This window comes from Epinephelus lanceolatus, chromosome 22, assembly GCF_041903045.1.
Source record: "Epinephelus lanceolatus isolate andai-2023 chromosome 22, ASM4190304v1, whole genome shotgun sequence".
NCBI lineage: Eukaryota > Metazoa > Chordata > Actinopteri > Perciformes > Serranidae > Epinephelus > Epinephelus lanceolatus.
In genome coordinates, this window is record NC_135755.1 from 38,677,656 (window position 1) to 38,704,299 (window position 26,644).

The following is a 26,644-nucleotide window of genomic DNA, read 5'->3' on the forward strand; positions in this document are numbered from 1 at the left end:
CTGCATGTCATTATAAAATAACTTCAAATCAAATCCTTAATCATTGATAAGTGTGCGTGCTTCCCCCGCCCCTCCCAACAAAAATCCTGCCCCCCTCTCAGAAAATAGTTACGACGTCCATGATAAGAATACTAATAAATTAAGTCCTCTCTCTGCTCCTCTCTCTCTCTTTGTACTGCTATAAACTGATACATTGATCCAACTTACAACATCATTCTAGATAGACCATTTGATCTTACACTCCTACCTGAACCTGGCTCTTTTTTTTTTTCGAAAAAACAATCTTATATCCATGATGAGGCTGTCTGTCTGTCTGTACACACACGCACACGCACACGCACACACACACACACACACACACACAATAGCAGTTATAATGTTAATGAGCATCCAGTCAGTTAGCTAGTCAGTAGCACCTTGGCTTTAATATTAACACATGCACATGACACAACAGCTAGGTTCTCTCATTCCAATTCAGTGTTTCAGTGTTTCAGCACCCCCATAAATTAAACCTGAAGTAACGTACAAAACACCCCCCAAAGAACTTTGCCCCTCAATGGTATGCTACTTGCGTATTTCTATTTAAGAGGAAAACATTGCACTGCATTTACCTGAGAGAGACATGCTTATTACATTGCAGATTCAGATTTTATTCGCAAAATAGAATAATTACAACACAATGCATTATTCAGCATTATTAGTAATCTTAAATACATTGTGCTAATAATGCCTCTCTTTCAGTCATAGATTTAGGTAAAACTTTGAATGTAGGACGTTTACTGTATGGTATTAATAGTTTAACTATTAATAGAGAATATTTTAAAACCATGGTGAAATCTACTGAGTCCAGGCTATATGTGTTTTATCTGATCATTTTATGTCACTTAAATCTATGGTCTTTTATGTATGTTTTATCTGTTGTTGAACTCTGTGATGCTTGGCCAGGTCTCCCTTGCAAGAGAGGTCTTTGATCTCAATAAAACAACCCTGGTTAAATAACGGCTAAAACCAATAATAAAGGCAAACAACAAACCCGGACTTTGGCCCAGGGTTTGTTGGTTGTTTGTTTGCTGCCTAAATCTAACCATGTGCTTTTGTTGACATCCCAGCATTGGTTGCCACATGCTGTTATTGCCTAAACTTAACCACGTTTTGTTGACTAAACTTAACCATGTGTTTTTATTGCCAAAACCTAACCAGGTGCTTTTGTTGCCTAAACCTAACTCTATGCTTTTGTTGCCTTAAGCTAACCATGTGCTTTTGTTGACTAAAGTGCATATACACCACCTCCCAAACACTCACTGCTAGACTGTTCTTCACCACTCATGCAAGACTCTCCAGCACTTTATTCTGGACTGATTTGCTGTTGCTGACCCTGTCTGCCTCTGACCTACCTGCTTCCTCTGATTCCCGGTAAACGCACCAGTCTTCTGTCCCTTGGGTTATAAAAACAATAAATAAAATAAAAACAAATTTGAAACTTTGAACATCCCACTGAGCATCAAAAAATCAATTATCTATCTATCTGATCTATTCTGTATAGTATAGGTCCACTACAACAAAAACAAAAACAAAAAAGTAAAATAATATTTAAAGTACGGGCTCTAATGTAAGAACACAGGGGTTGCCAAGGGGTTGAATATTTTTGCAATGCACTGTACACTGAGTAAGAATTTAACAAATAGTTTTTATTGCTAGGCTAGCCATCAAATATTATATGTCTCAGGAGTAACCAACACAGTGCCAATGAATGCCTGGCTGCCCACAGTGTGTCTACATACTGACACTTGTGGTAGATGTATTGAAATAACGTATATCGAACTGACGGGGAGAGCCAGTGATGGACTAGCAAGGTTAGTTGAAGGATGCTCGTGTGACCACAGCAGCTTTTTATAGTAAGGTGTTAACAAAGGGCATATGATGATAGGGTTTGAGGGAAAAATGACCAGCCCTCACAAGACCAGCCCCCCTGGAAAATTCCTAAACTTTCCAATAAGCAGTCTGTGCCTGCCCCAGCCACATCCACTTATATCAGGGAATTACTCAATTACATAACATCAATTTTATTCAGTTCAGTTACCAACTCTCCTGCAGGAAGAAACAAACAAGACTTGGCTTGACTGTGTATGAAACACTAGAGGGCTTTTAATTTGAAAAAGGAAGTGCCTGGCATGTACCCAGTCCTGCCACCACTAGATGTCACATCCTGTAAATGTAGGATGTGACATCTAGTGGTGGCAGTATGTACATAGTCCTAAAATGCATTAAAAAGTGAAAAGAAGTGCATAGTAACTGAGCCATGAACGGCAGTGTGCTGTCAGTCTGTAGTTGTTTGTCCTGTTTATGTCTAATAAAGCTTTGTTCTCTGCCCTTGTCACTGGCACGCCTGTGCGTAATAAACAAAAATCATTTGATCACTTGGTATTTAACATCCATCCATCTACGTGAAGCAGAAAATAAAGTTTTATCTCCAGTTCTTTTAATCTTAATCTTCAGGCTATAATCGCTGGACACAGTAGAGGACTGTGTATTTGGTTGACATGAACTGAATTACTAATGTGGTGAAAGATAATTCATCATCATAAAGAATTGTAAAAACATTTGTCAAGTATGGATTTGGCCTATTGTCCTTGGTAAATACTTATGGAGATGTCCCCATGTAATTTCCATAATTTGACCAAAAGTGCCACACACCTTGGGTCTCCTGCATCGGGTAGATGTAAAGAAGCAGTGTTGTGGAAATTCTCTGCTGCTGGTGAAAAATGAAATAGAGCCTTCTGTTGGCTGACAAGGTTTTTATTTTCTTTGCAAAGAAAATGTCAATCAACACACGAGCGGTCAGAATGAAGAAAGACCCCAAGCATGGGAAAGCCTAAACATTTATACCTGAGGAACACCTCTTAAGGTGTGTTTCACACCCTTCTGTCTGCTGCAGGGAGCGGCACCCCTACCCAGTATTTTACACTCTTTTGTCTGCTGCAAGTATTGGCTCCGACCCCCTAGGGTGTGTTTCACAACTGGCGTATCCTGCAGGGTTTTGTATCTGGGTGGGAGGTTAAGAGGTCTAGACATCTGAAGTAGTTGAAAACACAAAGAATACACAAAGAAATTGAAATTAAAATTACAATTCCCCCCTTTTGATTATTGATTAATCACTAAAACCAAAAAGAAATATATATAGAAAATTTTATATATATATATATATATATATATATATATATATATGTATAAAAATTTTATTTATATATATATACATATATATATATATATATTAGGGCATTAACAGTAAAGTCTATTTGTCGAAGTGTCGACATCAGTGGCACAAGTCGACACCCCCTGGGAGGAGTCGACAAGTCGTGTGTTTTTTCCCTCTCTCTCTCTCTCTCTGTGCTTGTGTACAGAATGCAATCGCTACCTCTGATTACGCTGATACTTTGGAACGGACTCCGCGAGGAATGTCCGCAGTCATTCGGGCTTTCATAGTCGAGCGCACTTCCGCGTTGTAGTTTCTTGTAAAAATGTCTGTGAAAAATCCCCGCGATGTGAAAAATACATGCCAAGCAGTCACTGGTGCACGGAGCAGAGTCTGCGCGGTCATAAAATCTGAGCTTTGCGCGCACAGGGCTTGCAGACGTCCGCTTTGAGTCCGCGCGGACCTCCGCAGAGTCCGTTCCGCATATGTTCCGCCCGAGTATGGTCGGGCCTTGACAGACACACATCACGTGTGGAGATACTTCACTTTCCTCCGCCGTGTCAATGTGATGACGTCATCAAATGACTTGTCGACTCAACTCTACTTTATTGATAGATAAGTCGACCTGAAAAAAATCAAAGTTGTTAACGCCCTAATGTGTGTGTACATATATATATATATATATATATATATATATATATATATATATATATATATATATATATATGTATATATACACATATTAATAAAAAAAATAGTTACAACTTAATTATCAGACACATTAATTCACATGGATTTTAAATTGTATCATCATGGCAGTTGTTTAGAAGAAAAGAGAGAAGAAGAAAAAAAATAATAATGATAAACAAAAAATATATACATAAAACATGAAGGAAAGGAAGAGAGAGGGGGAAAAGACAAAAAAAACAACATATTTACAAAATGTCATCATCAGAGTCAGAGTTTGAGCTGGGGTAATGATGGGGATCAGGAATGTGAAATGAGGCTGAATTTTGATTGGCATTGTTAATGTTCATAATATTTGTGAATTTGACCTGATTGCCAAATTTTGGGATAAACAGTACAGGTGAATGTTGCACTTTGTCCTTCTGTCAGAGTGACAGTCTTGGCAGGTTTGTAGGTGTAGGCCTCTATCAGCATCGCCAAACATGAACGGACTCTGCGGAGGTCCGCGTGGACTCCAAGCGGACCTCCGCAGAGTCCGTTCCTTAATTATCAGACACATTAATTCACATGGATTTTAAATTGTATCATCATGGCAGTTGTTTAGAAGAAAAGAGAGAAGAAGAAAAAAAATAATAATGATAAAAAATATATACATAAAACATGAAGGAAAGGGAGAGAGAGGGGGAAAAGACAAAAAAACCCCAACATATTTACAAAATGTCATCATCAGAGTCAGAGTTTACGCATGGTCCAATCCATGTGTTAGTTTTACAAAGTGAGGAAAGAAATGTTTGGGCAGGCAAGGTTTGTTATCGGGTTCCTGCCACACTGCTTCTTTCTGTGTGGCACCACAGCGTCTCCACAATGTCTTTTCTTGTGGTGTGGCAAAGGACTGTATTGCTGTATGGGAGCTGGGAATAGAGACTGGAGTTGAAACAAACAAAGGATCAAGGATAGTGGGTTGGAGTGCAGCTCTTTTTGCAGCTCTTGCGCTTCCTAGAGAGACAGAATCTGAGTTGTTAGTATGAACAAGGCATTTGATTTACAAACAGCAATTGAGTTTGGGAGCAAAATGGAACAAAGATGTGCGCACTGGAGAGTCATCACAGAGAACAATTAGTCCTGCTGCTTTAAGAGACTTAAAGACTGGTGTTATGCCATCGATGGCTTCTTGCCATCAAAGGGTTAAGTGGATAATGAGCCTTGCAAGGTCTGAAGTCTGATTTTGGAGTGATGACAACCGGTTCACAGTCTTTGATGAGGCCAACACCATACTTATTGACAGCCCACAGTGTCTTAAAGACCTCCTGTAGGGCTGGAATAGCTGTAGCTTGTTCTTCGGACAAAAAAGAAAAAGATTTAGAAGTGCTTTTAGGTTACCAGCTGGATTGTTTTTAATGGTTTCAACTTTTTCGCATGTAAAGGGTAGTTGTTTCTGCATTGTTTTCCTATTTTGTGTCTCTTCTTCTCCTTTCCACAGCTGTAAACATTCTTTTTGACCTTCCATAATTTCTAATTTTTTAAACAGAAACTTTCTTTTTCCTTCTCATTTCTTGTTCTTTCCCTTCAGTTTTTCTTCTATGTTTTTTTAAACTGAGGGATCCCCCTATTGGGAATCCAAACTCAGCTGTCCAGACATTTAAATATTTTAGACTTTTATCCCCATATTTCCTTCTCATAACATCCACAATCGGTCCCTCCAGAGGTCCAACCTTGACGGAAATGCAGGGAGCGGCACCCCTACCCAGTGTTTTCACACTCTTTTGTCTGCTGCAAGTATTGGCTCCGACCCCCTAGGGTGTGTTTCACACCTGGCGTGTCCTGCAGGTTTTTGTATCTGGGTGGGAGGTTAAGAGGTCTAGACATCTGAAGTAGTTGAAAACACAAAGGATACACAAACAAATTGAAATTACAATTACAGCAGTCTCCATGGAAACAGAACTTTGGTAGTGTTTGGTAATGAGAAGAGAAAGATAGGGCACGAATTGTGACTGTCAGTGTCAAGATGTTGAGCTGTGTTTCCTGGAATTAGGTCCACCCCAAATCTGACCACAGTTCTGCTGATCAAAGACTATCAACATGTTATAAGGAGAATACTTTGGAGACCTCTGTGTTAAAAATAGATTACCACTGTTCCCAACAATGTCATGTACAGCAATCCATCCATCCATTTTCATCCGCTTATCTGGGACCGGGTCACGGGGACAGCAGGCCAAGCAAAGTGCCCCGGACATCTCTCTCCCCAGCAATGCTTTCCAGGTCCTCCTGGGGGACCCCAAGGTGTTCCCAGGCCAGACGAGATATGTATTCCCTCCAGTGTGTTCTGGGTATGACCTGGGGCCTCCTACAACTGGGATGTGGCCTAAAGACCTCCAGTGGGAGGCGATTATGATGCATCTGGAATTTCTCAATTATGGGAACAATAAAGGTGTATCTTATCTTATCCTGATCATATGCCTGAACCACCTCAACTGACCCCTCTTGACATGAAGGAGCAGCTACTCTACTCCGAGCTCCCTCTGGATGTCCAAGCTCCTCCCCCTATCTTTAAAGCTGAGCCCAGCCACCACACAGCGAAAACTCATTTCGGCCACTTGTATCCGCTATCTCATTCTTTCGGTCACTACCCAAAGTTCATGACCATAGGTGAGGTTTAGTATGTAGATGGACCAGTTAATCGAAAGCCTAACCTTCCAGCTCAGCTCCCTCTTCACCACGACAGACAGGCGCAGCACCTGCATCACTGCAGAAGCCGCACGAAACCGCCGATCTATCTTACGCTCCATTCCACCCTCACTTGTGAACAAGAGCCCGAGATACTTACTCTCCCTCTTTTGAGGCAGTAACTCTCCCCCAACCCCGAGGAGGTAATCCACCGGCAGAGAACCTTGGCCTCAGATTTGTAGGTGCTGACTCTCATCCTGGTGCTTCACACTCAGCTGCAAACCGCCCCAGTGCATGATGGAGGTCACGGTGTGATGAAGCCAACAGAACCATGTCATCCACAAAAAGCAGAGATGCAATTCTGAGAACCGAAACTGGACCCCTTTCTTCCCCAAGCTGCACCTAGAGATCCTGTCCATGAAAATCACAAACAGGATCGTTGACAAGGGACAACCCTCATTAAGCACATGTCTGACTTTACGCCGAGTATGCGGACACAGCTCTCACTTTGGTCATACAGGGACCGGATGGCCCATAGCAGTGAGCCTGGTACCCCGTACTCCCGCAGTACCCCTCCACTTGGTCATAAGCCCTCTCCAAGTCTGCAAAGCACATGTAGACTGGATGGACAAACACCCATGACCCCTCTAGCAGCTTTGCAAGGATAAAGAGCTGGTCCACTGTTCCATGGCCAGGACGGAATCCACATTACTCCTCCTGAATCCGAGGTTTGATTATCGGTCAGAGCCTCCTTTCCAGCACCCTAGAGTAAACTTTACCTGTGAGGCTGAGCAGTGTGATATCCTGTTAGTTGGAGCACACCCTCCGGTCCGCTTTTTTGAAAATGGGAACCACCACCCCGGTTTGCCACTCTGCAGGCACCATACCTGACCTCCACACAACACTGAATAGGCATGTCAGCCAAGACAGTCCAACAGTGTCCAGAGCCTTCAGCATCTCAGGGCAAATCTCGTTCACACCCAGCACCTTGCCCTTGGGTTGCCCAGCAACCTCTGCCAGGGATATGGGCGAGAGTTCCCCCACGTCTTAAGGCCCTACCTCCCCCACGGTGGATATGACGGCCGGGCTCAGGAGCTCCTCAAAGTCCTCCTTCCACCGCTTGATGATGTCCCCAGTCGGTCAGCAGTTCTCCTTCTTTGCTGAGCACAGCCTGAGACAAGCCCTGCTTTTGCTTCCTTGAGGCCAACCGAAATTCCTTCTCCATAGCCTTCCAGAACTCTTCCCACACCCGGATTTTTGTTTCAGTGACCGCCACAGCTGCAGCACTTCTGACCAACTGGTACCTGTTGGCTGCTCCAGGAGAACCCTGGGCCAGCCACACCCAAAAGGCCTTCCTCTTCAGCCTGACAGCCTCCCTCACCGCTGGCGTCCTTCTTAGGTTGCCTCCACAACAGGCACCGACAACCTTCCAACCACAGCTCCTAAGAGCCACCTCCACCATTGAAGCTCTGAACATGGACCACTTGGACTCCATGTCCCCAACCTCCCCCGGGATGCACAAGAAATTCTTTTGGAGATGGGAGTTGAAAACCCCACTGACAAGGGCCTCAGCCAGATGTTCCAAGCAGGTCTGTCCAGCACCCATCTGATCCAACTCATCACTAGGTGGTGATCAGTTGACAGCTCTGCTCCTCTCTTCACCAGAGTGTCCAAGACACACGGCCGCAGATCTGATGATACAACCACACAGTCGTTCGCTGATCTTTTGCCTAGGGTGTTCTGGTACCGGAGACACTTATGAACTTCCCTGAGCTCGAACATAGTGTTTGTTTTGGCCAGTCCATGACTTGCACAGAAGTCCAATAACAAAAGACCACTCAGGCTCAGGTCAGGCAGGCCATTCCTCCCAATCACCCCTCTCCAGGTTTCTCTGTCATTGCCCACGTAAGCATTGAAGTCCCCCCGAAGAACTATGGTGTCCCCAGCCAGCAACCCTTCCAGGACACCACCAAGAGACTTCAAGAAGGCTGGGTACTCCGTATTGCCGTTTGGTGTGTATGCACAAACAACAGTCAGAGACCTTCTCTTTGCAAACTGCAGGTGCATCGAGGTGACCCTCTCGTTCTCTGGGGAGAACCCCAACATGGCAGCACTCAGCTGGGGGCTCGTGAGCATCCCCACACCGGCCTGGTACCTCTCACCCTGGGCAAGCCCCTCTCCAGGAGTTTGGCTCCAGAACAAGTGCGGCGCATCCGAAGGTGAGCCCGACTATATCTAGTCAGTTCCGCTCCACCCCCCACACCAGCTCCGGCTCCTTCCCCACAGAGAGGTGACATTCCACATCCCCAGAGCCAGTCTGTGATGCCAGGGATCAGCACGTCAGGGGCCCCACCCCTGCCTGCCACCCAGCACACAATGCACCCGACCCTGATCTCTGTCCCTGCAGGTGGTGGGCCCACCATGGTTGTACATATACTACAACATACTGTGTTGTTCAGTGATCAATGCATGTTGGTAAAATAATGAGATTGTTTTTTTTTCAGTCAATAAATGAACACACATGAAAGTGTCTTAACAATATGGGCAAGTATTGTGCCATCAGTGGGTAAAGTAAGTGATCCATATTGTATAACTAAATCATTTCTTAAATGGCCACACGGTGACTTTTGAAGCACCTGGCCCCAAGGAGATAAAGGCTGGGGTGGTAGTTCCAGCAAGAACTTCAATCCACTATAACCCCTGATTATAAGATTTATTTGGGAAGGGAAAGGTGTTGCTCATACTGTCATACTCAACATCCAGTTCACAGAAAAGGTACGCTAACTGACAACCCCAAAAAAGGTACTTTTGCCCAAAGTGAAACCAGCTACCTGGGCTACATACCCGGGGCGCCAATGGAAAGACTGATGTTACTAAGGTTCTTAATGTCTTAAATTGTACTTTTTAAATTTCCCTTGCTGTTAGCAATATGTGTATTACCAGCAAGTATTTAAAGCTATTGTCTGATTCATTCAACCATTTTGTCTGTGGGCGTGGAACCCTCCTTTATGAAAGTGAACTTCATTTGTTCCTGTATTGATGTTAGGAAACAGTACAAAGCAGAGCTCTGGACCAAGTTCCATAACTGTCTTGCTTATATTGGTTCTCCCAATCTAACTGCTGGTTCACATCCTGATCAACGGGATTTGAAATCTCCACCCTAACACTTGGACACAATCATTGATCAGGCCCTAACTTTTAATGAGAACTCAGAGAGCCTTTTAAAGACACCCAAACAACCAAGCTGAGGGCATTTCATCATTTAACATAAAGGATGGTACAGCAACTTCAGAGCAAAAAGAAAGAAAAAACTCTCCAAAATTAACATCGCATATCCACTGCACAGCGGTGCAAGGACCCTATTGAAATGCAAGGAATTTTTATTACTGCCCGAGCACCACGCAGTGTGTGAGGATCCTATTGACGAGGGGAATTATTATTTTTCCTCGAAATAAATTGCCCCTGTGGGCCCACCACCCTCAGGGACAGAAATCGGGGTCGGGTGCATTGTGTGCCGGGCGGCAGGCAGGGGCGGGGCCCCTGGCGTGCCGATCCCTGGCATCGTGGACTGGCTTTTGGAATGTGGAATGTCACTTCTCTAGTGGGGAAGGAGCTGGAGCTGGTGTGGGAGGTGGAGTGGTACTGACTAGATATAGTTGGGCTCACCTCCATGCACAGCACCGTTTCTGGAACCAAACTCCGGGAGAGGAGCTGGAATCTTCACTTTTTCTGGAGTTGCTCAGGGTGAGAGGCGCCGGGCTGGTGTGGGGATACTCACAAGCCCCCGGCTAAATGCCACCATGTTGGGGTTCTCCCTGGAGAACGAGAGGGTCATCTCGATGCGACTGTGGGTCGCAAAGAGAAGGTCTCTGACTGTTGTTTGTGCTTATGCACCGAACAGCAATGCGGAGTACCTGGCCTTCTTGGAGTCTCTTGGCAGCGTCCTGTAAGGGGTGCCAGCTGGGGACACCATAGTTCTCCTGGGGGACTTCAACGCTCACGTGGGCAATGATGGAGAAACCTGGAGGGGGATGATTGGGAGGAATGGCCTGCCTGATCTGAACCCGAGTGGTGCTTTGTTATTAGACTTCTGTGCGAGTCATGGACTGGCCATAACGAACACCATGTTCAAGCACAGGGAGGTTCATAAGTGTACTTGGTACCAGAACACCCTAGGCCAAAGATCAATGATCGATCTTGTGGTCGTATCAGCAGATCTGCGGCCGTGTGTCTTGGACACTCTGGTGAAGAGAGGAGTAGAGCTGTCAACTGATCACCACCTGGTGGTGAGTTGGATCAGATGGCGGGGGGAGGCTGCTGGACAGACCTGGTAAACCTGCTGAAGCAAAAACCAGAGTGTGGGAGGAGTTCGGGGAGGCTATGGAGAATGACTTTCGGTTGGCCTCAAGGAAGTTCTGGCAGACCTTTAACCAACTCAGGAAGAGAAAGCAGGGCTTGTCTCAGGCTGTGCTCAGCAGAGAGGGAGAACTGCTGACCCGAACTGGGGACATCGTCGGGCGGTGGAAGGAGCACTTTGAGGACCCCCTGAACCCGGCAATCACGTTCACTGTGAACGAGGCAGAGCCTGAAGACTCGGGAGAACTCTCACCCATATCCCTGGCAGAAGTTGCTGAGGTAGTTAAAAAGCTTCCCAGTGGCAAGGCACTGGGTGTGGATGAGATTTGCCCTGAGATGCTGAAGGCTCTGGGCACTGTTGGGCTGTCTTGGATGACATGCCTTTTCAGTGTCGTGTGGAGGTCGGGTACGGTGCCTGCAGAGTGGCAGACCAGGGTGGTCGTCCCCATCTTCAAAAAAGGGGACCAGAGGGTGTGCTTCAACTATCGGGGTATCACACTGCTCAGCCTCCGGGGTAAAGTTTACTCTAGGGTGCTAGAAAGGAGGCTCTAACCGATTGTTGAGTTATTGCCTCAAGCGAGGGAGTTCAAGTATCTTGGGGTCTTGTTCACGAGTGAGGGTAGAATGGAGCGTGAGATGGATCAGTGGGTCGGTGCGGCTTCTGCAGTGATGCGGGCGCTGTGCAGGTCCGTCGTGGTGAAGAGGGAGCTGAGCCAGAAAGCAAAGCTTTCGATTTATTGGTCCATCTACGTCCCAGCCCTCACCTATGAACTCTGGGTAGTGACCGAAAGAAAAGAGATCATAGTGACCTTGACTTTTGACCACCAAAATCTAATCTGTTCATTGTGAGAGATTGAGATATCATGGTATCACCAAGAGAGATCGCAGATGCAAGCGGTGGAAATGAGTTTCCTCCATGGGGTGGCTGGGCTCAGCCTTAGAGATAGGGTGAGGAGCTGGGACATCCGGAGGGAGCTCAGAGTAGAGCCACTGCTCCTTCTCGTCGAAATGGGTCAGTTGAGGTGGCTCGGGCATCTGATTAGGATGCCTCCTGGGCGCCTCCCGCTGGAGGTGTCCCAGGCACATCCCACTGGTAGGTTTGCCCCGGGGCCTCCTACCAGGCACGTCCCACTGGTAGGAGGCCCCGGGGCAAACCCAGAACACGCTGGAGGGATTACATATGTCGTCTGGTCTGGGAACGCCTTGAGGTCCCCCAGGAGGAGCTGAAAAGCGTTGCCAGGGAGAGGGATGTCTGGGGTGCTTTGCTTGCCCCCACAACGGATAAGTGGATGAAAATGGATGGATGGATGGAATTATTATTTTTCCTCAAAATAAATCACCTTTTAGGGGGTATTAACATACTCGAAAACATGCCAATTTTTGCATGCGCTTCAGTCGCTGTGTAAATTTACATGTGATATGGCTATCATAGGTGGGAGAGGCAAAATGGCTTGGCCACGCCCCTTAAAGAGCAGCCCCCACAGCATGTTTCATCGACATGCATGAAAATAGGTACATACCTGTATCATGCCCACATGAACAAAAAGTCTCTTGGACCCATTGCCTAAACCCAACAGGAAGTCAGCCATTTTGAACAGATCTATATCTCAATATTCAGTGAAGAGTACAGCGCCACCTAGTGGCCACAGAAGTTTGTTTTTTCAGACACTTATTTTTTGATTTACCTGACATTCACATGCTGTGGTCTATATTTCATGTATAGGAACATCACATATCATTAGTGCCTTCTCTTACTCCCTCTAGTAGGAAAAGGAAGTGGTACAAAATGTGAAATAGTCATCTCAGGACTGAATGAAGGATATGCCATCTCACTCCTTCATGTACTGTCTGACTTTGACGGAAGTGAACTGATGCGTTAGCCTGCGTCCTGCCAGCATCCCCGAGTTGCGTGAAGGTGCCAGGGCCAGTTCATCGCTGCTTGCAGCTTTAATGATTATTATTGTTATTCTTCTTCAATAGTGTTTTCGCAAATTCCCGTGAGATGGTACATCGTAGAGACATGAAAATTTTACCAATGATTGGAAGTTGTGTGCAAATGGTGCTCAAGATAGAAAATTTCCAATAGGCCAGATGGGGGCCTATTAAGGTCAAGGAAAATTTGGTTTTGAAGGGCCACCACCCTCAGACCGTGTCAGTTTGACATGAAACTCTACACACATAGTCAGGTGAAGGGGTTCTATGAAAGCCTACAGAATCCTCAAGATCTGCCCACTAGAATGTTCGCCATATTGAATTTTTTGAAAAACACCTTTTTGACATCTCCTAAGTCACAGGTCCGATTTGCACCAAACTTTCTGTGAATCATCATGGGACGAAGGTTTGTAAAAGGTATCAAAGACTTTTTGACCTGCCATTGTGTTTTGGTGATATTGACCAATGAACTTTAGAGGGGGCATGGCTTAGCACAGAAATGGACTGCAGTTGACCAATGGGTAGTGACAGTGCTGCCAAAAAGAGCATGGCCTCTTAAAGATTTAGACAAAAATGAATAACTATCTGTCTGATTGTCATAAAACCTGTTGTTTATGTTTAATGCAGGTGTCCTGAACTGTCAAAGATTCTACCCAACTTTCAAGTTTTAAATGTCCATATTGGCTTGAACCCCAGAATTGCCACTTGCGGCTTTATTACTGTATATTTTCTTTGTTCGTGCAGTATTATCTGCATGTACCTTTGCTTTACTTGAGAGATGAAGACAGATTTCCGCTGAGGTGGACAATAATGTCAACCTAATCTAAGGTAGAGTTAGCAACAATGGCTGGTGAGCACAACGGAGCATTGAGCATCTAAGGAACCAGATATTTTTTCAGAACTTGGTCAAGACCAAAATAGAGGTAAAAAAAGAGTAACTGTTGGACTCATATTCCTCAGGTGGCCAGAAACACTAATACTAGAGTGCTTGATGTATCATGAGATACATTTTTCCTTATATGTTTGCCATAACAACTTTATACACAAATGTCAGATGTTATCGGGTTGTCCATCTCATCCTCGTGATCACAATATCTCAAGAACATCTTGGGGAAATGTCCTCATATTTGGTACAAATGTCCCCTTGGACTCAACGATGATCAATTAGATTTTAGTTGTCACAGGTCACAGGTCAAGGTCACTGTCTGTCTCATTCTTGTTACCATGATATCTCAATCTCTCACAATGAACAGATTAGATTTTGGTGGTCAAAAGTCAAGGTCACCATGACCTTGCATCCATCTCATCAAATTTGAGATGAGTGTCCACTTGGACTGAGGAATAAACTGATTAACATTTGGTAGTCAAAGGTCAGAGGTCAAGGTCACTGTGACCACACAAAACATGTTTTTGGCCATAACTCAAGAATTGATATGCTAATTATGACAAAATGTCACACAAATGTCTCATAGGATAAAATTATGAAGTGATGTCATTTTATATTCAAAAGGTCAAAGGTCAACTTCACTGTGACATTATAATATTCTGTGTGAAACTCTGGCCATTACTCAACGTCACACCTCAGGTTAAAGGAGGGGGGACATTTGGTCTGATACTGTATGGTGGCAGTTATCTTGGGTGTCCACCTTGAAACTGTTGTGACTGTATAGATCTTCTGCGCTGTCAGGGGTACGATGTGTTTGAAGCATCCATGTTTTCACAGACATGGATGTAAACTGTAAAAGAAACTTGACTGGTGCATGGAGGCATACCAACCACAGGGCGGTAATTCTAGTTTTCAGCTTGTTGTATAATTACTCTGCCAAGTGGCCAAAAAAACAATCAACAAAGCTTTAAGACTCAGGGCTCAAAGGAGCGTTTACATTAATATCACACACTTAAACCCAGAAGACGGCCAGCTGTGGCCCAGAGGTAGAGCGGGTTGTCCACCAATCGAAAGGTCAGCAGTTCAAATCCCGGCTCCTCCAGTCTGCATGTCGAAGTATCCTTGAGCAAGATACTGAACCCCAAATTGCTCCCGAAAGTGCCTCCATCGGTGTGTGAGTGCATTAAAAACTGAGTAAGCAGGTGGCACCTTGTATGGTAGCCTCGGCCACCAGTGTATGAATGTGTGTTTGAATGGGTGAATGTGACTGGTAGTGTAAAAAGCGCTTTGCGCTTTGCGTCCCGACGATGTCCCCAGAAAGAAATACAGGTCCAAGATAAGCCAACATGGACAACATTAATAGAACAGTTTGAATTTTGTAGTTTCTTTTTGGAGCCTGTTTCAGATGTTTGAGTTTCCCTGCAAGAAGATTCAAGTTTCTGTAAGGTGATTATTCACTAGTATGAAAGAAAACCAATAGCTGCATGGAAGGTAGGAAATCAATCACAAAATGTATGTTATGCTTTGATAAACCATAACCATGATTCAGCTTTATATTACTGTTTTCGATTGATAGTAATGCAAAGCTTAACCATGGTTATGGTCCTTTAAAACATGAACAAAAAGAATATAAAAGATATGAATCCACACTCAAATAAAAATTTTTATCTTTATCATCCTCTGAACTCATTAAAAGTGAACCTGGTTGCCCAGGGTGGTTTTTGAAAGTACACCCTGATAATCCAGCCTCCCAGTGCATCTCAGCCTAGCAAGCCTGCACACCATCCACACGTTTTTTTGATAAGCACAGAGCTCTGGCTGCTAAATCAGCCATCAGCATTAAATCTGGCCATGTAATCCAAGTGATCTCGAGTTAAACACTGTACACAGGCCAGTGAGGAAGATGAAAACACTTGCCAGCTCACCACAGAGAAATAGCTCACCTCTGCTATGCCACTCCATTTTCTCCAGTTGCATCAGAACACTCTGGGAGAGCTGATTGCTGAATGGTGTGGCGGGTTTTTGGGTGTGTATGTCTCATTGTGTGTGTGTGTTTGTCAGTGGTTGATGTTCCACTGTGTGAAGGAGTAAATACTCTCATCCTTAACCAGGCTGACGTGCTTGCTCATCATTCTCCTTCATCAAGACCTCTTCTTCAGGGCTCCCTCCTGTTGAACCCTCAACCCTTGGCTAAATGCTGCAGCATCTCCTTTCCCTTGTACTTTGGATCGCTTTAAGAATTATCTTACATTTGCAGTCTTTAACCTCTTTTCACCCGGTTAAATTCACTTTCTTAATCCATTATAAATCAGTATTTGCTAGCTTAATCTGCTTTGCATGCATAATGTGGTTGAGGGAGAATGTTTCCTGGATTAGTCCTTCCCCTGTATATTCCCGACAGGAAGTTGAGACATTAATTATCCATGAGCACTCACCTCTCTTAGCCTTGCTGAGCTGAAACCTGTGTGGTTTCTAAAACCTGTCACAAACACTCACCTTCACTCTGCTTGGCAGGTGTGACTGAATCGTACTGGAGAAACAATCCAGCAGCTAGCTATCAATCTCAAGCACACACAGCAGTCTATACCAGCTCTTAAAGCTGCCAGATTTAGGGATTGGCCAGTACTTCATTGCTAGCCCGCAGCTGTTTTCGCATCACCATGGCAATGACAGATTGTCCAGCCCTTTTGATTTGTCACCAGGCTCAGACCATCAACCACAAAATGGTAATATGGTGAAGAGAGAGCTGATATAATGCCTTCGGGGCAGTTTGAGAGAACATGTGGGCTACCCTTTCCCCAGCATTTTAAAGATCTAATCTCCCTTTGTCAATGCAGAGGTTTTTCATGGAGCTGCTGATGTTTTAATATGCAGAACAAGAAGATTTTGGAAGCAAAAATGGAAGCAAGAATAGTTTAGATAGATAGATAGATAGATAGATAGATAGATCTATTTATGTTGCGTGTGCAGCAGGCATTTTAGGGGTCATTTTCTTTCAATTATTACCATACTGCCTTGTGCAATTGATGTGACTCATAAGATCATAGCAAAATTAAAACCACAGAAATGTTCTTAACTGCTTCTTGTTCATGTTTGTGTCTGCCTGCTTTCAGGTCTACTGACTATGGCACCACCTACACCAAACTCAACCTGATGCCAGGAACTACTATTGTGGTGACCAGCTTCTATATCTGCCCAACCAACAAGAAAAAGGTAGAAATGTCCATTTTGTACATAAGCTTGCTGAAATGCACTCCTGATGTGGTCATCTAGCACTGGCATTTTTAGATGAAAAATGGCAAAGTTCGTTCTTGTGTGAGCTGGAGATCTGAATTTCATTGGCAGGCTGGGTAGGAATTACAAGACATCTAGATGAGATGTAACGGGTGTGACTGAACCCAAATGCAGCACTCTGAGGCAGGCAGACAGTTGGTAATGACTTATTATATACAAAAGGTAACATGAAAATGAGCTGACAAATAATTCTTCAGGCGCAGAGCCCCTACACAGTCTCTGGGTTCAGGATCCAGGGAATGAGCTGACAGGTAGGTAATAGAAGGACACACACACAAGGCAATGTGTGGTGTCTCACAGCAGGCGGCTGACAGCAGGTGGGAACACTCACTTTGTAACGTCATAGCAGGAAAACACCACACAACCACAGGCAGACAGCAGCCAGAGATGCTGAGGCCAAACTCGTGGTCAGGGACAGAAGGCTGGTGAGTTTACAGAGAAACAGATGACGTAGACAGGTCAGGAACAAGCAGGGTTGGTACCAGGGAATCAAGCCAGGAGTGAGTGCTGGAATGTCTTGCATGAGATAGAAGAACAATCTGGCAGTGAGTGTGTGGAGAGCAGGAGTCTATATACTGAGCCAGTCAGTGATTGAAAGCAGATGAGTGGAGTTGGGCTCATTAGGTGGCAGGCTGAGTGAGCAGGTGAGCAGAGTTGCCTTGATGAGATGGGTGTGGCTGGCAGTCAGAGGTGGGGTAAATGGAAAAGTACTGCATGAGGTGAGCAGAGGAGCAGAACTGTGATGAAAGATTTGAAAAAAAAAATCCACTCTAACTTAAGGCAAAGTACTGCTTTAAATTAGATAGTATTAACGCAAAGAAAAATAAAAAATCTATTACTATAAGAATATTGCATTACTCATTCATTTCTGTAACTGCTTATCCTGTTAGAGCTTGTGGGTGTGCTGGAGCTTACCCCAGCTGACATTAGGCGAGATGTGGGGTACACCCTGGGCAGGTCGCCAGACTATTGCAGGATATTGCCTTATCAGAGTAAAAATACCCCTCTGAACCACCTTAAAGGTGGCTGTGGTTCAGGAGGTAGAGCAGTTGTCTTCTAATCTGAAGGATGGTAGTTTGACCCCTGGTGCCCAAGTCTACATGTCCAAATGTCCTTAGCCAAGATAATGAGCTCCAAATTGCTCCTGATGGCTGTGCCATCAGTGTGTGCATATGTGTGAATATTTAGCTGTAGAGCAGGTGGCACCTTATAAGGTAGTCTGTGTGTGTGTGAATCACGCCTGTGTTGTAAAGTGCTTTAGTGGCTGCTAAGACTAGAAAAGTGCTTTATAAAAGCAATCCATTTAACATTCACTTAAAGGTGCACTTCAAAACCATCTTCAGATTAATTAACACTTTGGATTGAATAAGACTCTATGTGTAGGACTTGAAAATGTATGATTTTGTTGTCACATGTGGGCATATAAAGTACCCAGCCTTGTCACCAGGTAAAACTTTGATATCAGTGGTTTAGTGAAAATGGTTAGGGTACACTTGTGGTTATGGCAAGTAAACTATCTTCAAAAAAATCAAATTTCAATGAGGCTCTACTCTCAGATGTTGTCATGATTGATAAGGGTTGGGGGAAGTCTGAAAAAGCCGAATTTAAGAATTTTAGTTTACTGCCATAGTTTAAAGCAGACACTTGTAGTTTGTTTTTGTTTGCTACTCAAAATGTCATGGGCTCATTTCTCTGGGTCGTCCAGCAGGACAGTAGCAGTATTCATGTTGACACTGCACTTTTTTTTCTTCTTCTTTTTTGAGTGAGTCATTGCTGCACTTTCAGCGGCTTTCTACCTACTTTTTTAAAAAAAATAATTTTCATTGTGCAATAAGACGTTTACAAAAAGAGTGAAGACAAGTACATAAACAAGAAACAGATAAACAGATTATATAATGTGGGACCAAGACAAAAGACCAACCAAAAAAAAGACAAAAACAAATATGAAAGATTACATCATGATTTGAGACTTGTGTGTCAGAATCAGAATCAGAATCAGAAATACTTTATTGATCCCCGAGGGGAAATTATTTATGTTACAGGTGCTCCTTGCAAGACAGGAAAGATACATGAAAATATAAGAAATTTAAACAATAGTATTAACAAATATATAGTTAAATAAACAGGAATTATTAACAAACATAAACGTAAATTATATATGTATATATATATATATATATATATATATATATATACATACATATATATATATTGTAAACAAAATTTACACAAACAGAATATATACAGTCAGGGTGAATGGGGTTATTGCACAAGTTAAATTAAGTTATTGCAGTGTGTGAAAGTCTCAGGGCCACTCAGAGGGAGGAGTTGTACAGTTTGATGGCCACAGGCAGGAATGATTTCCTGTGGCGCTCAGTGGTACATCTTGGTGGTATGAGTCTCCCACTGAAAGTACTCTTGTGCCTGACCAGCACATGGTGGAGTGGGTGTGAGACATTGTCCAAGATAGTTCGTAGCTTAGACAGCATCCTCCTCTCTGACACCACCATCAGAGAGTCACACTCCGTTCCCACAACGTCACTGGCCTTGCGGATCAGTTTGTTAAGTCTGTTGGCGTCCGCCACCCTCAGCCTGCTGCCCCAGCACACAACAGCATAGAGGATAGCACTGGCCACCACAGACTCATAGAAAATCCTCAGCATAGTCCGGCAGATGTTGAAGGACCTCAGTCGCCTCAGAAAATAGAGACGGCTCTGGCCCTTCCTGTAGAGAGCGTTAGTGTTCTTAACCCAGTCCAGTTTACTGTCAATGTGTACCCCCAGGTACTTATAGTCCTCTACAATGTCCACACTGACCCCCTGGATGGAAACAGGGGTCACCGATGTCTTGGTTCTCCTCAGATCCACAGCCAGTTCCTTTGTCTTTGCCACGCCAGGCTTATGTTGAAGACATGCTGAAGTACTCCACATAGCTGGGGGGCACAGGCTTTGAGCACCCTGGGGCTGACACCATCAGGGCCTGCAGCCTTATTTGAGTGGAGTCTCATCAGCTGTCTTCTCACATGGTCAGCAGTGAAGCACATTGTGGAGGTGACGACACGTGGGGGAGGGGTGTAGTCCTCATGATGGAGAGAGCAGTCAGTCTGACCACGGGGGGATGAGGTGTGAGGAGGAGGAGGAGGAGGAGGGGGGGTCAAGCAGGAGGGTGTTGAGGTGTGAGAGGGAGGAGTGGGGGAGGAGGGCAGAGTGGGAGATGGTTGACCAAGACAGACAGCAGAAGAGTCGGGGGGGGGATGGGCAGGGCCAGCAGTGTCAAATCTGTTAAAAAACAGATTCAGTTCATTGGCCCTGTCCATGCTGCCTTCAACTCCTCTGTGGTTGTTGGTCCTGAAGCCAGTGATGGTCATCATTCCACTCCAGACCTCTCTCACGTTGTTCTGCTGGAGTTTCCTCTCCAGCTTCCTCCTGTACCTCTCCTTAGCCTCCCTGATCTTCATCTTCAGCTCCCCCTGTATTGTTCTCACCTCCTCCCTGTTACCAGCTCTGAAGGCCCTCTTCTTTGCATTGACATTGATTGAATCAAGGGCACTTTAGACATGTTTATATGTTATACAAATGGCACATTATATAGCCTTAAAACAGACTAACTAGACAGACTACTCAAGTTAGTTTGTAGTTAGGATCAGCATCCATGAGAACTGTGTAGATTCAACGATGGACTGTGAAGAACACACAGAGACATGGATGTATGAAAGAAATAAATCCCTGGGGGGGTGTGGGGGTCCTCCCCCAGAAAATTTTCAATTAAGTAGATGCCATTTCCTGTATTCTAGTGCATTTTAACACCATTAGCACCAGATAATCCAAACTGGTTCTGTGAGATATAGTTCTGGCTCAATATAGATCAAAAAAGGGCCCAACATAAAATTGCAACAGTAATGTTTTTATCACCCAAGAGGGCAGTTTATCATATTTTAACCAGCCAAGAGGGCAGTTTAGTATGTTTTATGGCTCCCAGAAGGGCACTTTGGCTGCCAAGAGGGCACTTTAGTGCGCGTTTTGGCTCCCAGGAGAGCATTTTGGCTCCCAAGAGGGCACTTTAGCGTGCGTTTTGGCTCCCAGGAGGGCACTTTAGCGTGCGTTTTGGCTCCCAAGAGGGCACTTTAGCGTGCATTTTTCAACAATTGGGCCATGAGGGGCGGCGACCGCACACCCCCCATGCACACCACTGCCCAGATGTGCTGAATGATGAATCCCACTTGATCGTAAATTGGAGGCGCGTGGCCAATTGTTTGCAATTAGCGTATGTGACACTCACTAAACACCATATAAGGACAGGTGATGTGCCACGTTCAAAGACCTAACTCTGGCACAACAACTGGAGAGATGTCACTGAAAAAGGGAATTAGAAAGAAGAACTTTAGCAACAAAGAAATTGAGGGACTATTAAGTGAAATTAAACGCAGGAAACATAATTTTCCAGAGTGTCAGTACTGGTGTTACAGGCACATCAAAAACACAGCAGTGGCAAAATATATGCGATGCTGTGAATGCCATGTCAGCAGAAATACACACACTTGCAGAAATTAAAAGAAAATGGTTTGATATGAAAATGGAGGCTAAAAAGGCATTATTAACATCAACCTGCTGGTCAGCTGTGTATGGGAAGGAAATGTATTGTGGCATAATAGAAATGATGGACTTCAAAACTTGTGGAAGCACACGGCTCAAAGTGGACTGAGAAATTCCCGACCTGTCTACTATCTCTCTCTGGAATTATCCTGTGGCCAAAACTTCAAGTACGCTGAGTAGCTGAAGGTGTGGAGGCACAGGATTTGACCGGCGCGTGCTTCACAAAAGTTTTGGCTCCAGAAGTACAAATCCAGAAGTATAACATGTGGTAATCTGAAGCGGCTGAGCAGCCATTCATCCATCTCTGCAAAAAGATCGGCACGATCTCTTAAAACGCGCTCTCTGCGTAAAGCCTGGTTGGCCAAAGCACCCAGCAGCAGCAGGTAAGCCATTGTTCAGGTGCAGAACTTGTGAGATAATCCCAGGGTATTTATAGTCTTGACTGGGTTCAATTAACCAATAGGATTTATGAATTAAATAGTAAATCATTAAAAGTCATTTAAGGCATATAATAATCTATATTAAATAATCTGTTTTCTTATGTTCCTGAAATAAAAAACATATGTTTCCGTGCATTCGACAAGCAATTTGTGAGTTGTGTAAACAGGATGATTTTCTCTTATCTTGGTAGGAGTGCTCTCAACCACTTGTAAATTTTGTTCTTATCTAAGAGAAGATCAAAAATAAGAAAACATTGGTGAATCCCAAAAGTCAGTGGGTACTAACAAAATAAGAAGATCAAGGATACGAACAAAAATAAGAGAAAATCCATTCGTAAATCGTTTCTTGCATGAGGCCCATTGTGCATGTGGGTCAAGGTAATGGGTGTGTGGGATTGGTGTGGGGGGTGGGATGAAGGACATAAGACATCCTGTATATTTATTTATATATTCCTCCTCCTCTTTTCCCCTAACTTGTCGAAAGAAAGTAAAGAAAGAAAAAGTACAAAATAAATTAAAGCTGCAAGCAGCGATGAACGGGCCCTCGCAGTCCATGTGCGTCGGGGCATGCTGCCGTCGGGGGCCGTGCACCTAGAAGTCTTGTCAGCTGTAATAAATGAAAAAATAAACTCTTTAAAAGTTGACATGGTGTCTCTAGCTCAAAGTATGAGGGACAAGAAGAGGTTGAAAGTCGATGAGTTTTGAAGAGGATTTGAAGATTTTCCAATTTACTTTCGTTGACTCTAATTAGACTGCCACCAGAGCGCCACCTATTGGCTGATTTGCACTGAATTTTGCACAATCCCTCATCGGGCCATGGAACACAATTAGCAAAAGTGTCGTGGTAATCGGACTGTATTCGGTCAAGATATGAAAGTCTGTTTTGAAAACAATGTGCAGGAATTTGTTGTTTTATATTTTGGGTGTTTTTTGGACGATCAAAATTCTTTTAATAACTTTTTGTCAGGAGGGTCCACAGATGCTACATGCAAAGTTTGGTGTAAATTGGTCAAATCGCCTAGGAGGAGTTCGAAAAAGTACGTTTTTCATTTGTCGCGATTTAGCAAATGGAAAGTTACCGCAAAAGTAGGCGTGGCTTACACCACACAATTTAGCTGAATTCAGAGAACACGTAAATAGAAGGTTTAACAATGTGCGACATATTATGTGGGAGTTATTAGCCAAAATCGCTTTTGCATTGAAAATAGCGCCACCTGCTAGTCATTTTTGGTGTGTGAGTTACAGGGACCAGTCTTTACCACCCCTATCAATTTTATTTCCATGAGTGTTATGGTGTTGGCACAGTGCCAAATATTAAATTCGACAGCCACCAGAGCGCCACCTAGTGGCGGATCAGTAAGTCCTTCATCAGATATCCTCAGGAGGGCATTGACAATAATGATACCAAGTTTCGTTTTAATCCGCCCAACCGATGTGGGGATATAAAATACTTCAATTTAAAGAGCGCCACCTTGTGGTCATCACCCAAAACTTTGCACAGAGCCTAAGGGACTCATGGGGAATTAGTAAACTGAGTTTCATGTCATTCGGACCCACCAATGTGGAGATATACAACACTTCCTGTTTAGAACTAAATGTGCAGGAAGTTGTTATTTAATAACTTGAGTATTCTTTGGAATATCAAAATTCTTTTAATAACTTTTTGTCAGAAGAGTCCACAGATGCTGTGTGCAAAGTTTCGTGCAAATCGGTGAAATTGCCTAGGAGGAGTTCAAAAAAGTAGGTTTGCGACATTTTGCAAATTTGCAGAAAAAAAACTAGGCGGAAATGTTCGTGGCCTATATCACGAGAATCAGCACAATTTCCTGAACGTGTGGATTTAAGGTTTTTGAATGTGCAACAAAGTATATGGGAGTTATGAGCCAAAATGCACTTTCCTTAATAATAGCGCCACCTAGTGGTGGAAATTCAGGACGACAATAGATTATAAAAGTTTTTGCCAGGTGTGACTTATATTCCAAGTGTGGTGAGTTTTGGGGTATGTTCAGGCAGTGAAAAATGCGATCATATGGGCGGAAGAAAAAAAAAAAAAAATATATATATATATATATATATATATAAATAGTCGGGAGAAAAACAATCAATTAGGGACCTCGCAGGTCTCCTGCTCGGGCCCTAATAAATAAAGGGAGGGGAGAAGACGATGAGAGGAGATAAGAGATATCATTTGTGTGTGTGTGTGTGTGTGTGTGTGTGTGTGTGTGTGGTGGGGGTAAACAAAAAAAATATATACAGTTTATACATATATATACACACACATGCATATATATATATATATATATATGTATATATATATATATATATATAAACACAGAAAGGGAATGGAGGAGGAATACTATGCACATTCATGCAAAGCAGTGACAATAATGAAATGATATAATTTGTGAACTGTTTATCTCCCCGATAAACAGTTCACAAAAGAAGTGGGAAAGAAGGAGAGCAGAAAAAATAAATAATACAAATCGTAAGGGAAATGGGGGGAAGGTGTAATGAAGTCTAAGAATGAACAATGGAATCATTATGTCTGGGGGGGAATAAGTTAAATGATAAGAGTCAAGATGTCAATGAGAAGGGTGAAAATAATGACAAGGACAATAATAATAAGAAGAAGAATAACAATATTATTAATAATAATAATAATAATAATAATACTAGTAATCATAATAATGATGATGATGATAATAATAATAATAATAACAATTAAAGCTGCAAGCAGCTGTGATCGGGCCCTCGCTCCCCCATGTAACTGCGGGGACCTGAGGCACATGGGGGCTGTGGCGCGAAGCGAGAAGGGAGAAAAAACCTGGCAGGAGCGAAAAAACGCAATGTTTCGTTCATCCACCAGGTGGCGCTACGAGCGTAACCAGATGTGGCCAGGTGCGTTCAGGGGTGGACCGTCATCACACATGTGAAGTTTCGAGCAAATCTAACAATGTCAATGTATAATAGGGCATTTCCTGTTTCCACAAAGGGGCGCTACGAGCATAACCAGATGTGGCCAGGTGCGTTCAGGGGTGGACCGTTATCACACGTGAAATTTCGAGCAAATCAGACAATACATGAAGGATTTATATCAAGTTGATTTTCCATGGCAAAGGATGAAAAGTCGCCACTGCTGCGGCCTGCAACATGACAGTCACTGTGGAGATTCATCAACATGATCGTCGTGGCCACAAAATGGAGTTGATCAGGTCAGGAGCTTGAGGTTGGCGTTTGTCAGTGTAAAAGATGGCATTTCCTGTTTCTACAAGGGGGCGCCATGAGCAAGATTGCCTTCGAGCATATGAAGGTGTTGAGGGCGGGGCTCTTATCATGTACAGAAATTTTGAAGCAGTTTGGATGAATTATGTGGGAGAGAGAGCTGCTTGAATATGCATGGCGATGGATCAAAAATGGCAGCACCATAGCAGCCACGCCCTTTGACCTACAGACATGCAGAGCACAACTTTTGATCAGCATGGTGTCTGGATGATCTGTAAAAAATTTGAAGTCGATTGGATGAAATCCCTAGGACTAGTTTGTTAAAATACAACATGTGGAAATCATGTCAAAATGACAAGTCAAAATCAAAATGGCCGACTTCCTGTTTGGAGTAGACCATTGGTGCCAGAGACTTTTATGTGTGTCTGGACAACATACACATGTGTACCAATTTTCATGTTCCAACTCCAAAAAAAATCCTATGGGGAGGGTTTTTCGAAAATTTCAAGGGGGCGCTATAGAGGCATTTTGTCCCCCTCATGGGTGACGCCCCTATCAGATGCAAGAGCTTGCCATTCTTGACCTGTGTGTCAATTTTCATGAGGAGATGAAGTCGCTGAAGCCATCAAAATGCCAAACGTATTTAGTGGCGAGGGATCGATAGTCACCACGCCGCCACATGGACACCATTAGACGTAGCTTCACAGCGTTTATAAGGTAGCTTCACCAACTTGTTCTGCATGCATTAGAAGTGGAATGAAGTTGATACGCTCAAGTTTGTGGCATTAGTACATGTTAAAGTAAAAACTGGTCACTTCCTGTTACCACCGGGGGGCGCTATGAGTAAGGTGGAATATTAACATATCGGGGCATTCGGGGCGGAGCCATCATCATGTCCAGCAAGTTTGACGCTGCTGAGATCAAGTATGTGGGCGGGAGAGCTGTTCAAAATTCGATGGCAAGAAAACGAAAAGTCGCCAAAATTTGTCACGTCCTAGCGGCCACGTCCCTTGACATAGAGAAAAGCTTTTAATAACTTTTGATCAGCATGTTCTCAGGATGATCTATACCAACTTTGAAGTCGATAGTACGAAATCCCTAGGAGGAGTTCGTTCAAATTTAAGTTGTGGAAATCGCCGTAACGAAAAAATTCAAAACAAAATGGCTGACTTTCTGTTGGGATTTCACCATGACGTTAAGAGACTTTTTTGTGCATCTCGGTATGATACATGTGTGTACCAAATTTCGTTTGCCTATGACAAACTAACCCCAATGGGGAGGGTATTTTGAAAATTTGTAGGGGGTGCTATTTCGGCATTTCGCGCCGACCATGTGCAACCGCCCAAAAATATCAAATTTCAGATGTGGCCGAACGAAT

At 43.8% G+C, this 26,644-nt stretch overlaps 1 protein-coding gene across 1 annotated transcript in view; it reads left to right on the forward strand.

The window, feature by feature from the left end:
* sorcs2 (sortilin-related VPS10 domain containing receptor 2) overlaps positions 1–26,644 on the forward strand; it is a 1,194,681-nt gene that overhangs the window by 451,060 nt on the left and 716,977 nt on the right. Inside the window, exon 3 of the mRNA XM_033609881.2 lies at positions 16,832–16,931. Coding sequence (XP_033465772.1) covers positions 16,832–16,931 — 100 coding nt within the window. The remainder of the gene's footprint in view (positions 1–16,831; positions 16,932–26,644) is intronic.